Here is a 13,907-nt window from a genome sequence, read left to right as displayed (position 1 = left end):
GGCCACCCCTGACAGGCCCCAGAAGCAGGTCACAGGCACATGGGCACACTCTGGACCTTCCTGAGCTCCGCGTCTTCCTTGGGGTATCTCCCTTTCTTCACTATCTGGACACACAAGTCATCATCCCAGGGCTGCCGCTGGCCTTTTGTTTTCTGGGTTGGGGCAGAGCCTGGAAGCCTTCTCCCTGTCCCCTGCCCTTCGGGATGCAAGAGGGGCGTCCTGCTGTGGCACACCCTCACTGAAGCCCACGGTGCCCTCTGTTGTGTTCTGGAACTGCCTTTCTAATCCTCTTCCCACCCTGCCAGGTTAATCTGGGATTTGCCTGCCTAGTCTGTGAGGAATTAAAGAAACTCCCCGATCAGGAGGGCCTCCTTCTTCCCACAGCATGACAGCTCACGGAGTCCCCTTCGCACGCAGTCTCCCTTTGACCCAGCCACAGCAGGAGCATTTCGGTGGAGGAGCCCAGCAATGCTGGTGCGAGCACCAGCCAGGGGCTGTGCGTGGTCAGGCACAAGCTGGCAAGAGGCAGTGCTAGTCTGTGCTCCGGAGACCACAAAGGAACAGACCAGGATTGGAAACAGTAGTTTATTGAGTCTGGTTTGCAGACACAAGCATTCCTCAAACACAAGAACAAGCTCCTACCAGCCCACAGCCCATCAAGCCCAAGACTCAATAAGACGCACAAAGCCGCACTGCACTGTCTCAGGGAGAACTAAATCCCTCTGGGAGAATGGTGCTGAATATTTACAGTAAATCCAGGGTTTTGGCTGCTCTCACAGGCATAGTCCAACTCTTTAGCTCCACCAGCCAAGCCCAGCGCAACGTACATGCGAGCAGCTCTGGACACGGAGCCTCTAGTGCCGCCCAGTAGCACATCTGGCAGCAGAGGCGTGTGACTAGAGCAAAGACTTCAGCGTGATGAACGCTTCCAGCTCTGCTCGCAGGTACAAAGACCCAGGCTTGCTCCTCACTTCTCCATGAGGGACTCCAGCTGCTCCTGCAGGGATGTCATCTGGAAAGAGGGAGTGAGGCATTTACAGTAAGGCATGGCTGGGACTCCTGGCAGCTGCAGCCCAAGCACTTCTGTGTTTCTGCAGATCTTCCACCTACACCAGTGGCTGCTTTGCCTGTACGTCGCAGGAGCCGTCCCTGGGCACCTCTGGGGCAGAACTCAGCACTGCCCACAAGGCGAAGCCACACAACATGAACCTGGGAGTGGGAAACTCCTGCCTTGGTACCTGGCTGAATCTCAGCAGAGCTGCCCAGGCGGGAAATCTGTCAAGACCCTGCAGCTACTGCCCTTTTTGTACACGGGTGCTAGTGGGTTTGTGTCATGTTTTAGCCCAGCAATCCTAGGAGCTTTAGGCTGCTGACTGGACATGTTTTGTCTCACCACTCCTCCAGAAGGAGGGCTGCAATCAATCCCATTTCCTATACCTCCTTGTGCTTTAGGAAGCTCCATGCAACTACAGATGAGGTACAACCACACCTGACCTGTAACACTGCAGTTCAAAGCAGCTGGTGTGGTAGAAGATTCAGGAAACTTTGTCAGAGGCCAAGCCTAGAACCGTGTCATGACCCAGTCCTTCCCAATCCACTGTGGGATTTTCCTCACCTGCTGCTTCTCTCGCTCTTCTTGCTGCTTGAATTCATCCAGCACAGCCTGGAGACGGGTCTGCAGAGACATACATGCCACACCACAGTTAACAATGCGTTCTCAACCGAATGGGTGCTGCCACAACACGTCAAATGGTGCAGCAAGCCCCAGGTTGCACTGACAACCAGCCCCCTTATCTCCTGCAGTTTCATGGATTGCTTTGCCTCCATAGGGAAATGCTGGAGTATGTGTGTGGTCACACCACAATTATTTTTAGCCCAGCAGGCAAAGGCCCTTGGCTTTTCCAGGGCAGCAGCTGAATCAGTCTGCTGGATCGAATGTCAAGCCAAAGCTAAGCAGAAGACTTGAAGAGACGCCAGGAGAGTTCTGTTCTCACCTTGAGGGCTAGGTTCTCCACTTTCATGATGAGATCTTCCTGGCGCTTCCTCCTGTCCTGGGTCTCCTGGAGTTTACTTTTCAGGTTGTCAATCTGTTTCTGGATCCCCATGACTGGAAGAGAGGGAGCTCAGACCCAGAGCAGCGGCAGAGCTGGGCAGCGCAGCCAGCCTGGCACCCTGGTGATTCTGCTGCGCTCTGCCACCCACTCACCTATCTGGTTGGACCCCTCGTTCTCCTGTTGCTGCCCATCGGACTCATTGAGCTTGTCCTGCAGCTGCCTCTCCAAGTCCTCCTCAGTGTCCATGATGTTCAGGTCTTCGTCGTCATGATGATCCCTCTCATCTTCATCTTCGCTGCTGCTGCTGATGTCGTTAAATATCTCCCGCAGTTCATCATGTTCTAAGGGGGTGCAAAAGGGAAGAGGGAAAAGAGGGAAGAGGGAAAACGCAGCTGATGAGCTCCCAGCACCCTTTGCCTGCTAAGGACCACATCAGTACACGGAGCCTGTCTCAATGCCCTCTCTCCTTCACTCTGGTTAGGGCTTACCCCAGAGAGAATGGGCCCAACTGATTACTTAGATGCTAGAAAGAAAACAACAGCGTTCCCCCCTGCACCTGAGGAGCCATGGCCTTGCTTATGTCCCGACATCCCTGGGGAGGAGATATCCAGGCTGGTGAGCGAACCATGGTTGTCTACTTCTTTTGTTTCATCTTCAGCAATGACTTCCCAGCCTGACAGCGGGAACAGACGAGTCAAGGGAAAAGGAGGAACGTGAAAGATGCGGTACGACGAAACAATGCTAAAAATTGCAGGAGATCACTGCCCCTCCAACAAGTCTGGCCTTGCAGCTATGGATATCCAGGATGGACTTCCCCAGCACCCTTTTTTGATGACTTCTCCTCTGCTGTTAAGTTCCCGCTCAGTACAACAATTCAGTCTGCAAGGAAGGTCACCATGAAGAAACAATGAGCTCTGAACAAGGCAAAGATGAAGCCCCAAAACTCCAGTGCCTCTCGTGTGCTTATCTCCCAGTCTCTCAGACCCACACAAAGCTGAACTTGTCTCTCCTTTCCACAACCCCCAGGTCACGCGCAGCGTCCTGTCCCCAGCTTGAGCTTTTTCTTTTTTAAAAGGATACGGACACTGACAGCTTCGGCGTCTGTGCTCAGGAGACGCTTCACCTCTTTTTCCACATCAGGAGACTCAATATACTGGGACAGAGAGGGGAAAGAGAACAGAGACACTGTTAAATGCCTTGTGTGTGCCGCTGGTGCTGGTCAACTCCAACCCTCCACCTCTGGAGGGAGCCCTGTTTCAAGCCTCTTTTCTCGTATGCTTTCTGATCGTGTTCACCCTAAAAGTAATTTATGCACCTCCAGAAAGCAATGCGTCTTTTTTGTGCAAAGCTCCTTGGTGGGTTGTATGCTCTCACTTTTCTACTTATACTTCTTACGAAATAAGACTTTCCGTGTGTATGCAGAAAGTCCTTGGGGTGCTGTTTCCTGATGGATGGTCAACTTAACTCCTTCCCATCTCACTCAAAATAAGGTTTAATTTTTCACTTTTAAATTAGGCAGAAATCTTAATGCAGTGACATCACATCTCTCCTGTGGGCTATAAGAATGTCTCAAGTAATTTTTTTCCCCAAATGTCATGCAAAATAGCACTCCATCCTGTTCTCAGAAACTGCAAAGCAGAGAAGAACAAGTCTTTCCAGCCTCACGGTGCTGCAGCTCCCCAACACCTTGCCTGGCTTGTGCATATGCACAGAGACAGTCTCTGAGCTCCATCTGTTGTCACTCCCCCAGCTGAAATGACAGTTATTCTATTTGTAGTGCTGCTTGTTGGGGAAGTGAAGGGGCCATGCGTAGAGAGAAGATTTCAGATGGGAAAGCAGGAATGACTGAAGCCCCATTTCCATGCGAATCTTCCTTTCTTCTCTATGAGCAGGAAGAGATGCGGTACGGCAAGGCAGCCACAGGAATGGAGTCCAGCAGTTCTCTGCACAGAGGATTTTCCCCTCAGGAGCATCTTGGAAAACATGGAGGAAGCACCCAAAGAAGTGTTTAAATGTACTATCCTCCCTTCACCCTCATCGTGGGCAAGGAAACATGTGAAGCAACGTTAAGAAATTACATGTTTTCTGGGCTAATAGATGGTTACAGCTCTAATGTCTCTGCCTTTCTATCCCTTGGTTATTGCACCTGCATCTCTGTGAGAAGCAACTCACCTTCTTCTTAGCTGTCTTCCGGAATCGTCTCTTCCGTACATTTTTCAAGGGAAGAGTGACTGTGACAGAGGAAACAGATTGCATGTGTCAGGCAGATGGCCTAATGGGAGAGCTGCATGCCAAAAGGGAGAAGATCCCTTCAGGAAGAGAGAGAGCACTGAAAACGCAGCAGCAGCACAGGCGAGACACAGCAATGGTGAGTGCCCTGCACAGCTGTGGGGACACTGGGGTGGTGGGATGGAGGGGTTTGGCACAGCCTCTACTCACTGCCATGGTTCCAGATGAATTTCTTCTCTCTGTCCTTGTCCTTCTTCTTGTTTGCCTTGGGGTCAGTGCTCACAGTTTGCTCTTCCAAAGGCGGGTAGAGATCACCATCCACAGTGCAAACAAGCATCTGGAATCCCCACATAGACACAAAGGGTGCTTATTGTAACATAAGGAAAAAAGTATGTGAAAGCTTTCCTGGAAAATGAACAGTGGCTGCCCACTGCATCTTGTGAGCCAAAGGGATTCATGGGCATGGGGTACGAGAAACACCATGTTTCACACCCAGCTCAGTTCATATCTAAACACGGCAGCAGTTAAGCTGTTACAAGGACAATCCCATTTCGTGCTTCAGAAATGGGATTTCTAAACACCAAGCAGAGCGGGGAATTTTAAACTGCTAATATTGTGAGAATACAGAAATTGGCCATGGGTGTCCAGCTGCCAAAGCGTACAGGGATTTTCCTGGAGAGTGGAACACAAGGGATTAAGCTGTTGGGGCAGGCAAGAGGACAGACCATACCTGGCAAATATCCGCTGTCTTATAGAAGGTTTTCTTGTCAATGGTTTTTAAGCTCTCGATGATGCAAGGCAGATCTACCAGCTTGGCCGCCAGCGGCACCCGGTCTACGCGGACAATCCCATGGCGCCCATCCGCTGCAGAAAACCACGGGAGAGGTTAATGATGTCACTAAGCAGCTAAACTGAGCAATACATTCTTGGACAACAGAAATTTCACGGGAAAACATGTGCAAGTTGCACCGCTTCATTTGTGGACACCCAGAGCAATTTTAAGATGCCCTGATCCTGCTCACTCACCGTGTAGCTCAATGGTGAGCCTGTCCTTCAGGTTGACATTCCCGGACTGTACCGCTCGCCGCACAGTGGAGGCATATTCCTGGGAAGGTTGGAAAGACTCGCATCAGGACTGGGTGTGCTTCCCCCAAGAATCACTGAAGGATTCTGTCCAAGCTACACACTTTTAAACAGCCCTGCCATCCCAACACAGAAAAACAACTGCAAGAGCTACAATGAAAACTGCACCCTTCTCCCACTATCACGTTAACCGTGTGGCTCTGCTATTCACAGAATCACAGAATGGCAGGGGTTGGAAGGGACCTCTGGAGATCATCTAGTCCAACCCCTGGCCAGAGCAGGGTCACCCAGAGCAGGTGGCACAGGAACGCCTCCAGGCGGGTTTGGAATGTCTCCAGAGACAGAGACTCCACCACCTCTCTGGGCAGCCTGTGCCAGGGCTCTGCCACCCTCAAAGTGTAAAGAAGTTCCTCCTTGTGTAGAGATGGAACTTCCTATGGTCAAGTTTGTGCCCATTACCCCTTGTCCTGTCACTGGGCACCACTGAAAAGAGCCTGGCCCCATCCTCCTGACATGCACCCTTTAAGTATTTATAAGCATTGATAAGATCTCCCCTCAGTCATCTTTTTTCCAGACTAAAGAGACCCAAGTCCCTCAGCCTTTCTTCATAAGAGAGATGTTCCAGTCCCCTAATCATCTTGGTAGCCCTTTGCTGTCCCCTCTCCAGCTCCCTGTCCTATTCCCAGTGCCCTTCACACCCCCTGACACGATGCAACAGGCTGTGTGTGACACACTGTCACAGCCGTGACAGTGGTGCGATGTCCCCAACAGAGGACCATAGCTCTGGGGGAAGTGACAGCCCCCCTCACCAAGCTCTTGTGGGCTCAGCAGGACACAGTCTCAGCTTTAGGCACCTAACAAACACCATCAAGCGCACTGACAGCTGCAGCAACTGAAGACCCAGCACTTGCTAAAGCTCTACCCTTACAGAAATTTCCTCCCTCATCCTCTAAATTGCCTTCCGAGCCTCCTGCTGTGTGTGCCGGGGGGCGCCTCTCAAGAGGAGGCCGTGGAAAAGCTCTTCAAAAGAGTGGGAATGGGCTACCCGAGGCCGAAAGCATCCAGCCTGCTCCCATGTCCCTGGCCGGCTCCGCAGACATCCCACCCACCCCACCAGCCTCGCAAACCCCTCTCCCGAGCCCGGTGCCCCCCGGGCGAACCGGACCAAGGTGCGACGGCCTCTCACCGGCGGCAGCCGCAGCACGAACTGGCTCTCCAGCTCATGCGGGGCATCGTCCTTGCTCTTACTCATCCTCTCTTCTTCCTCAGCTCGCAAATCCAGCCACAATCACCTCCTCGCCAAGAACGTTCCTACACGGTAACCCCGGCCCAACAGCCCCAGGGCCGGACTCTCGCCCACGGGCACCGGCTGGGGGTGCTGAGGCTTCTCCGGGGCCGACACCCCCGGGCAGTGCCTGCCCGGCACCTGCGGCCGCCCCCAGCCCTCGCTGCCGGAGCCTCCCGCGGCTGCCCCGGGCGGAAGCCGGCCCCGGTTCGCCTGCTCCGGCTCCCCCCGCCCGCACCGCCCGTTCTGTTCGTTCCGTTCCGCTCCGCCCGGCGTCGGGGAAGGGTGACAGCGACGCACCGGAAGCGGCGGCGGGGGCTGCCATGGGGGCGGCAGGCGGGCGGGCCGGCTTTTACGTGGGGCTGGGCCTGGCCCTGGCCTCCAGCGCCTTCATCGGCGGCAGCTTCATCCTCAAGAAGAAGGGGCTGCTCCGGCTGTGCCGCCGCGGCCGCGCCAGGGCAGGTACCGCCGACACCGGGCCGGGCCGGGGGGGATTCGGGCTAACGGGAGAGGCCAAAACGGGCCGGTGCTTCCCCTGTCACCTCTTCTGTCACCTCCGCCTTGGGGCCGTGGGCAGACGGTGCACCCCCGGAGATCGCGGGCCGCCTCAGCCTGTCGCTGGCCAGCGCCGGGCCTGGGCGACCCCTTGCCTCGCTTGGAGTGTGGGGGGGTTTGGTCTAAAAGTAGACTTTTTCCACAGGGGTAGGCAGTCATCGCCAATAAAGACACGTTTGTAGAACCGCTCATGCGTTTTTGAAACGTGGGAGAACCTGGGGATAAAATCTTTTGCTTTTAGGGTAGAAGAATCGGTCGTTGCCCACGCCTGGCCCGGGCCCGCGTGTGACGAGGCAGACCCAAGGCAGCCTTGTGCTTAGAGGAGATCGAGCTGCTCCTGCTTTGCTTCTCTGAGGCAGTTCTGGCAGGATAATGAGCCTTTTGTGTAGCTTCATCTTCATCTATCGCTTCATCCGAGGTTTCTTGTTGCTCTTTCTTCCTTACTTAGGGCAAGGAGGTCACGCGTACCTGCAGGAATGGCTTTGGTGGGCAGGGCTGCTGTGCAGTAAGTACCCGCTCTGAAAGTGTAGCAAGACACACTTAAGAGGGTGTTTGTCATTGTTGTTTGACCGCTTGATTTTCATCTGAGTGTCTGAGGATGTTGTTGATCTAATTATAACTCTAAAATATTCTAAAGTCTCATGCATTACAAGGTTTCTCGGCTAAACAGGAGTTGTGGCGCTGGTCTAATGGGTTGGGTTAAGTGCTCCTGACGTGTCCTGCCCAGACAATGTAGTTATAACAGCACATCTAGCACCGTGCATGCAGTGCTACAGCGGTTTCAGCAGCTCTGTTTTATACTTTGCAACACTAATAACCAACTGTACTTGATTTACCCTTTAAAAAGCTGTAAAAGCTGTTCCAGGAGAAGAACGTGACTTGAAAATAAGAAAAGGCCTTAAAATTCGTTCAGCTTTGAGTACACCATGGGAATACTTTTCTGTGGTTACTGCTTAGCTGCATAACCACATGTAGCCACTAAGCATCACCATACATAACCACAAGCCTTCTCTTCCCAAGACAACCTATATCAGGCTTCTGCTTGTTCTTGCTGGTGCTGCTCTTTCTTTTGTTGCATGACATACCTCGGAGAAACGTGGAATGCTCAGATGGAAATAGAGGCTCTCTTCTGACTGCACTCAAATGTGTATTATGCTGAAATGCTCCTACTTTGATGCTCACCTGACAGGGTTTCTCTTGCAGTGGGAGTTGGAGAAGCAGCAAATTTTGCTGCCTATGCCTTTGCCCCTGCAACATTGGTAACTCCACTGGGTGCTCTAAGTGTCCTTGTTAGGTAAGCAGCCTCAGAAACACCCTCACCTCACCAACCACCCCTTAGTGGTGAAAGCAGTTACTCTGCTTTCCTTTGTCTCTTCCCTCAGGCACTCCATCCCTTGGCCTAATTGGTTTGGGTTTTTTTTGCTATCTTTCAGTGCAGTTCTGTCTTCCACCTTCCTGAATGAGCAGCTGAATGTTCATGGGAAGATTGGCTGCATCCTCAGTATCCTGGGCTCCACAGTGATGGTGATCCACGCTCCGCAGGAAGAAGAGGTTTCCAGCCTGGAGTCAATGGCAGAGAAGCTGAAAGATCCAGGTACTTAAATAAAAGGGATCCTGCTAATTTCAGGCTTGGAAATGACAGTAGATACAAAAGATAGTAGGATACAACTCGTCTAAATTGGGAAGGACTGAACTAAAGGGTAATTGAGCTGTTTCTTGCTCTGCATACCAGTGGAGGAAACACTCCCCTGTGTCTAGGATAGCTTGTGGGTTTCCTTCTGTGATGGGAAAAGACTGGGGTCTCTACGCTCTAAATGTGAAAGATTGGTGACTGTCAAACAGCATTTAATGCACGTGCTCAGAGGATTTACACCTTGTTAACTAGCTCAAAACATACAGGGACATGTCAGCTTCAGAATGGCTTTTTAGGACTGTCAGGTCCTGTTGACTGTGGGATGAAAGAAGCAGATGGGAAGCCCACTTTGCAGAGAGGGAGTCCGAGTGATGCTCCCAAGTCACTGGGTCTCTGCTGAAGCACAAATGTGAAATTGGGTCATTAACCTAACTAAGTGTGCTTTTTTTTGTACTGTCTATGAGGTGTAGATGCAAAAAGGGAAGAGCATGGGAATTAGCTGCAGCTGTAGCAGAAGTGGTTGGGCTGTGGCAGTGCCGGGATAGGTGAGAGAATTCCTGTACATGAGGGTGGTGGTGGCGTGGCTGAGGGAAGACAGAGGAGGAACTTCAGGCAAAGATGAGTGAGCGATTCAAGGAATTATGCCCAAGATCGAGTAGTCCTGACGTTTATGTTAGAGGATGAATCAGGTTGCAAAGATATGATTTGGGCAATAGTGTGAATGGCAGAATAAGTCACAGGAGAATGGAGGAAGGAAGCATAGGGAGAAGACCGAAGCAGAGTAACAGGTAGATGCTGCTGCTCATTAGAGGGAGTGCTCTGGCAGGGCCTCGCATTCCTGTGATGTGGTGCTTTCCTCTTTATCCCACTACAGCCCGCAGAGTTCAGCTAGGGCTTCCCAAGCCTTCTGTCACCCTCCTGGGCCTCCTGCAGAGCTGTGCCCCCTTATCTTCCTGGTCAACAAGCCCCTCACCTCCACTAGTGCCGTAGGGCCTGGCTGTGCCCCTTCCCCTTCCAGCACGGGCGGCTGTATCCCCTGACAGGCTGATTTGTGGAGCAGTGCTGTGATCAGCGCTATTAAAGAGCTGCTGCTGTTTCCGCAGCTTTGTTCAGGCTGGAGACGAACCCTGCTTCCCAGCCCACCTACAGGTGGAGGCTAAAAAGACAGACTGATGGGGCAGTTACCCGTCTGTCCGCCATCTCTACTTGCTGTTCAGTTACATCTGTCACTGGTGCTACTGTTCTCTGATAGACCTCTTTAATTCTTTTTTCCCCAAGGATTCATTGTATTTGCTGTATGTGTCCTGGTGAGCTCCCTTCTGCTTATCTTTGTGGCTGGACCCCGTTATGGACAGAGCAATGTCCTGGTTTATGTTTTGGTCTGCTCTGCCATCGGCTCGCTTTCTGTGTCTTGCGTCAAAGGCTTGGGGATTGCCCTGAAAGAACTGTTTTCTGGGAAGCCAGTCCTGAAAGAACCACTGGGTTGGGTGCTCCTGGTGTGCCTGGTGATCTGCATCAGCGTCCAGATCAACTATCTGAACAAAGCCTTGGACATCTTCAACACATCCGTGGTCACACCCGTTTACTATGTGCTCTTCACCACATCAGTCATGATGTGCTCTGCCATCCTCTTCAAGGAGTGGCAACACATGGTGCTAGACAACATCATCGGCACCATCAGCGGCTTCCTCACCATCGTGTCTGGCATCTTCCTCCTGCACGCCTTCAGGGACATGCCCTTCACCCCTGACCTCCTGCCCCTCTTCCTGCAGCAAGGCAGGACAGACCTGCACGCCTCGTGGAGGAGTGCAGACAGGCATCAGTCATGCCAGCACCAGCCTCTTCTGCGCTCAGAGGACAAAGGCTCTCAGAGCGCAGAGGAGGAAGAGGAGGAGGAAGGTGAAAGCGTGTGAGGAAGCCTCTGAACTGATAGCTTTCTGCTCCCACTGCCAAGCAGCTCCACTGCAAGGCTGAACATGCTGCCTCAGCTACTGCTGCACTAGCAGGAGCTGGCAGTTACCATCTACCCCAGGCGTGAGATGGGCGACCTGCCACTGCCAGGAGGCTGACAGGGACAGCAGCCTCCTGTGGCTACAGACAGAAGCCCTGGGAACAGCTCAGTTCCTGGGATCTGGTGCCTCTTTGCTCTTCTTTTACATGAAGATTTGATCCGCCTTCATCAGGACAGAGACTTCAGCTGCGCAGAGGCCCCCAGCACTAATACAGTGCTAACCCTTACTGAATGCGAAGACCACACATTTGGGGACGCTTCACAATATTTTTTAAAAATATACTTAGAAGATTAACAGTTACAAAGTAATCTAACATGGTGCTAAGATTACAGGGAAAGAAGATGAATGTCTGGCTTTACAGATGACATACCCAGAGTATTAATTCAAAAATTCCTCTGTCAAATACTCATTTTGCTCACTCTGCTAGAATTTATTTACAGATTCACATCCAAAAACAGAATACAGCCAAAACTGGAAAACTTCAGTGGTGCTGCCACACGCTGCTGTGGCTCTTATGGAGGGACCAACCTCTTCGCGCAACTTCTGCAGTGCAGGTTGATGAAGCACCTGCTTACTGTATTCTATTAAAAAAAAATTTGTTCAGTTACCAAGTGGCTAGTGATACATTCGTACTGAGAGCTGGGCCAGCACTGAAAGGCATGAAGGATTACAGGGGTAGGAAGAAGCGGATGCTTGGGAGAAACTCAATATGGGGACAGGAGAGGGAATCGTTTACTGTGGGAACAGGAGTGACCTAAGAATCCTTAGCTACTGAGGTAAATTTCTGAACGACAACTAGACAGCTGTGTCCTCACTTAGGTGGGTTTATATCTGCGTAGCTGTTAAACACATCCTGAATTTGTTCCCAGGAAGGCTGCTGGCTACAAGCCGCCCCTGTTAGGCACTCACACGCCCTGTCCAGCCACCCATGGCAAATGGATGTGAGCAGAACTGCTTTACCAGGTGCCTGCGTAGAGCTCGAAGCCACTGGCAGTGGGTCACTCCAGGCTTCCCAGAGCCACGCTGGACGTAAACCCTGCTGAAATGCAATGCTGCCTTTCCAGCGGGCAGATCAGTAGTTTGTTGTTTTTCCAGATAGAAAAACTGACGTGTTTTTCCTCTCTGTGTCCTGGGGGCAGAGGCCCAGAAGACACAGCCATGGGCCTCCCTCCAGTGATCTCCACAGGTAAAGGTGTGTGAGGTTATAAAATGGCTGGTTACTTATTATTTCCTGCATTTAGTCTCCCTCTAAAGAAACTGCTCCTTTACAGGACAGCAGGAGCTGTTAACCCTTTGGGGAAGAGGAAGACAGGCCATAGCCTCTCCCAGAAATGAGTTTGATTCATGGGACCAAATTACTTGAGAAACAAATCAGAATTCGGATTAGACCTTCTAGCTAGAAGGCAGTTATGCCCCCTCCCTGCTAATTTTGCAATAAACAGGATCACTGGGAAGGAGGGGGAGAGACAAGGCCAGATTTTCAATTCTCAGTGGTCATCTACCTGAACAAAGAAGAATCTTATATTAAAAATTGACCCAGTTAATATTTATTACATCGATCAGGGGAAAGCAGTTAATGGAGCAAGTCAGTATTGACAGAGTTGTGCTGCAATTTGAAAATTTGCCACATGAATGATTTACCTATGGAAGCCTGAAAGTATTTTCCAGTAGTGTCTGCCTGGGATGATCACTGTGCCCAACAAGCTCTTCTCTCTAAGGGTACCTGTACCGGCCTGCGCAGCGATGGTGCCTGCAGGGCTCGTTAGCATCTCATGCTCGTTAGCATACCCGGGAGGGTTCGTTTTGTGCAGCACCGTTGAAGGCAGCCTCACCAAGAGCTGAGATTCACATCAGCGCTGGGAGCACCCCCTGATGCGAGTGTCACCGCCGCTCTGTTCAGCGGAGCAGGTGCGTTCCAAACACTCCCTGTGTAGCATCGGAAGCCCCTGGAGTCCCAGCACAAAGACCGCTGCTGGCCCGCGGGGCCGGGAGCAGCACGTCACCCTGAGGAGGGGCGACCATGTCTCTGTTGTGGGCTCTCATCTTGCTGCAGCTTCCCCGAGACTGGCACTTAATCAAATCCAAAACCCCAGAGCTGATCCCGGCTCATTCAGGCGGCAGAGTGACCAGGAGCCGGTGCGGCGGAGGGGCCGGCCTGGTGGGGAGGGGGAAGGGGGTCTGGCCGGTGTCCCCTGGGGCGCGGGTGCCCCTCAATCGGACAGGCTCTCTGAAAAGGCCGACTTGGACTTCTGCGTCTGCTCCAGCCGGTTGAGGATGAATTGGCTGGTGTCGATGAAGCGCTCCACGCAGTTCACGAAGCACGTCTCGGCCCGGCTGTCCAGCTTCGGACCCGGCTTGTCCATGCACTTCTCCTGCACACACAGCGGGGGGACCCGTTGGTCCCAGGGACACCGCGGCCCGACCCCCCTCTTCCCCCCCATCCCGCACACCGGGGACGTACCCCCGGGCCTTCACCAGCCCTCGGGCACATCAGCGACGACTCCCCCCTCCTCGGGATCCTCATGCTCTCCTGCCCCCCGGGGCCCTTCCCGGCCCGGACCCCCCTTCCCGAGGGCCCCCCGCTCTTCCCGAGAGCCTCCCCACCTTCCCGAGAGCCACCCCCCTCCGGTCTCACCGGGGCTGGGACTGCTCCCACGGCGGCTCCATTTTGTCCCCATCTCCCTCCTCCCCCTGGGGGCAAAGGTCAGCGCGGCCTCCCGGCCCGCCTGTCCCACCACCGCGACCTGCCGTTTCCCCCCACCCCCTCCCTCCCGCCGCTCCGGTCACCGGAGCCGTCGGCCCCGCCCGTACCCAGCAGAGCTCGGTCATTTGGTGCACCAGTTGCTGGAAACGCTGCTTCTGCGTCTCCACCTCGATGAACCGCTGGAGCTGAGGGTCGGCGCCGCCCAGCCCGGCGGCGGACGGCGCATCCATCCCGTTACGGGTACCGCCGGGTGCCGCCGGTACCGCCGGTGTTACCGGTGCCGCCGCGCCGCGACCTTCACGTGCCGCCCCGCCGCCGCCGCCGCGCACGCGCCCCGCCCGCCCCTTCCGCC

At 53.4% G+C, this 13,907-nt stretch overlaps 3 protein-coding genes across 4 annotated transcripts; 1 reads left to right on the top strand and 2 right to left on the bottom strand.

Moving 5' to 3' along the window:
- Positions 1–571: 571 nt before the first annotated feature.
- TAF7L (TATA-box binding protein associated factor 7 like) lies at positions 572–6,881 on the bottom strand. Its single transcript, XM_074600148.1, has 11 exons — positions 6,553–6,881; positions 5,310–5,388; positions 5,014–5,147; positions 4,494–4,620; positions 4,227–4,285; positions 3,135–3,207; positions 2,611–2,727; positions 2,207–2,395; positions 1,995–2,107; positions 1,616–1,675; positions 572–1,012 (listed from the first exon to the last, which is right to left on the bottom strand). Exons 1-11 carry the CDS (start codon positions 6,616–6,618, stop codon positions 968–970), a joined length of 1,062 nt encoding a protein of 353 aa, XP_074456249.1. The 5' UTR covers positions 6,619–6,881; the 3' UTR covers positions 572–967.
- On the top strand, positions 6,856–11,458 carry LOC141748314 (magnesium transporter NIPA2-like). 2 transcript variants are annotated; one of them, XM_074600146.1, is made up of 5 exons: positions 6,856–7,113; positions 7,655–7,711; positions 8,410–8,500; positions 8,640–8,800; positions 10,118–11,458. In XM_074600146.1, exons 1-5 carry the CDS (start codon positions 6,975–6,977, stop codon positions 10,750–10,752), a joined length of 1,083 nt encoding a protein of 360 aa, XP_074456247.1. In that variant the 5' UTR covers positions 6,856–6,974; the 3' UTR covers positions 10,753–11,458. The 2 variants fall into 2 exon arrangements, with proteins under 2 accessions (XP_074456247.1, XP_074456248.1); XM_074600147.1 differs by lacking the exon at positions 7,655–7,711.
- Positions 11,447–13,895, bottom strand: TIMM8A (translocase of inner mitochondrial membrane 8A). Its single transcript, XM_074600149.1, has 2 exons — positions 13,663–13,895; positions 11,447–13,223 (listed from the first exon to the last, which is right to left on the bottom strand). The coding sequence occupies exons 1-2, from the start codon at positions 13,783–13,785 to the stop codon at positions 13,062–13,064; spliced, it is 285 nt and encodes a 94-aa protein (XP_074456250.1). The 5' UTR covers positions 13,786–13,895; the 3' UTR covers positions 11,447–13,061.
- Between the last annotated feature and the right edge of the window lie 12 nt (positions 13,896–13,907).

This window comes from Larus michahellis, chromosome 9 (genome assembly GCF_964199755.1).
Source record: "Larus michahellis chromosome 9, bLarMic1.1, whole genome shotgun sequence".
NCBI lineage: Eukaryota > Metazoa > Chordata > Aves > Charadriiformes > Laridae > Larus > Larus michahellis.
The sequence above is the reverse complement of the archived record's forward strand: the minus strand, read 5'-3'. Positions and strand labels throughout refer to the sequence as shown.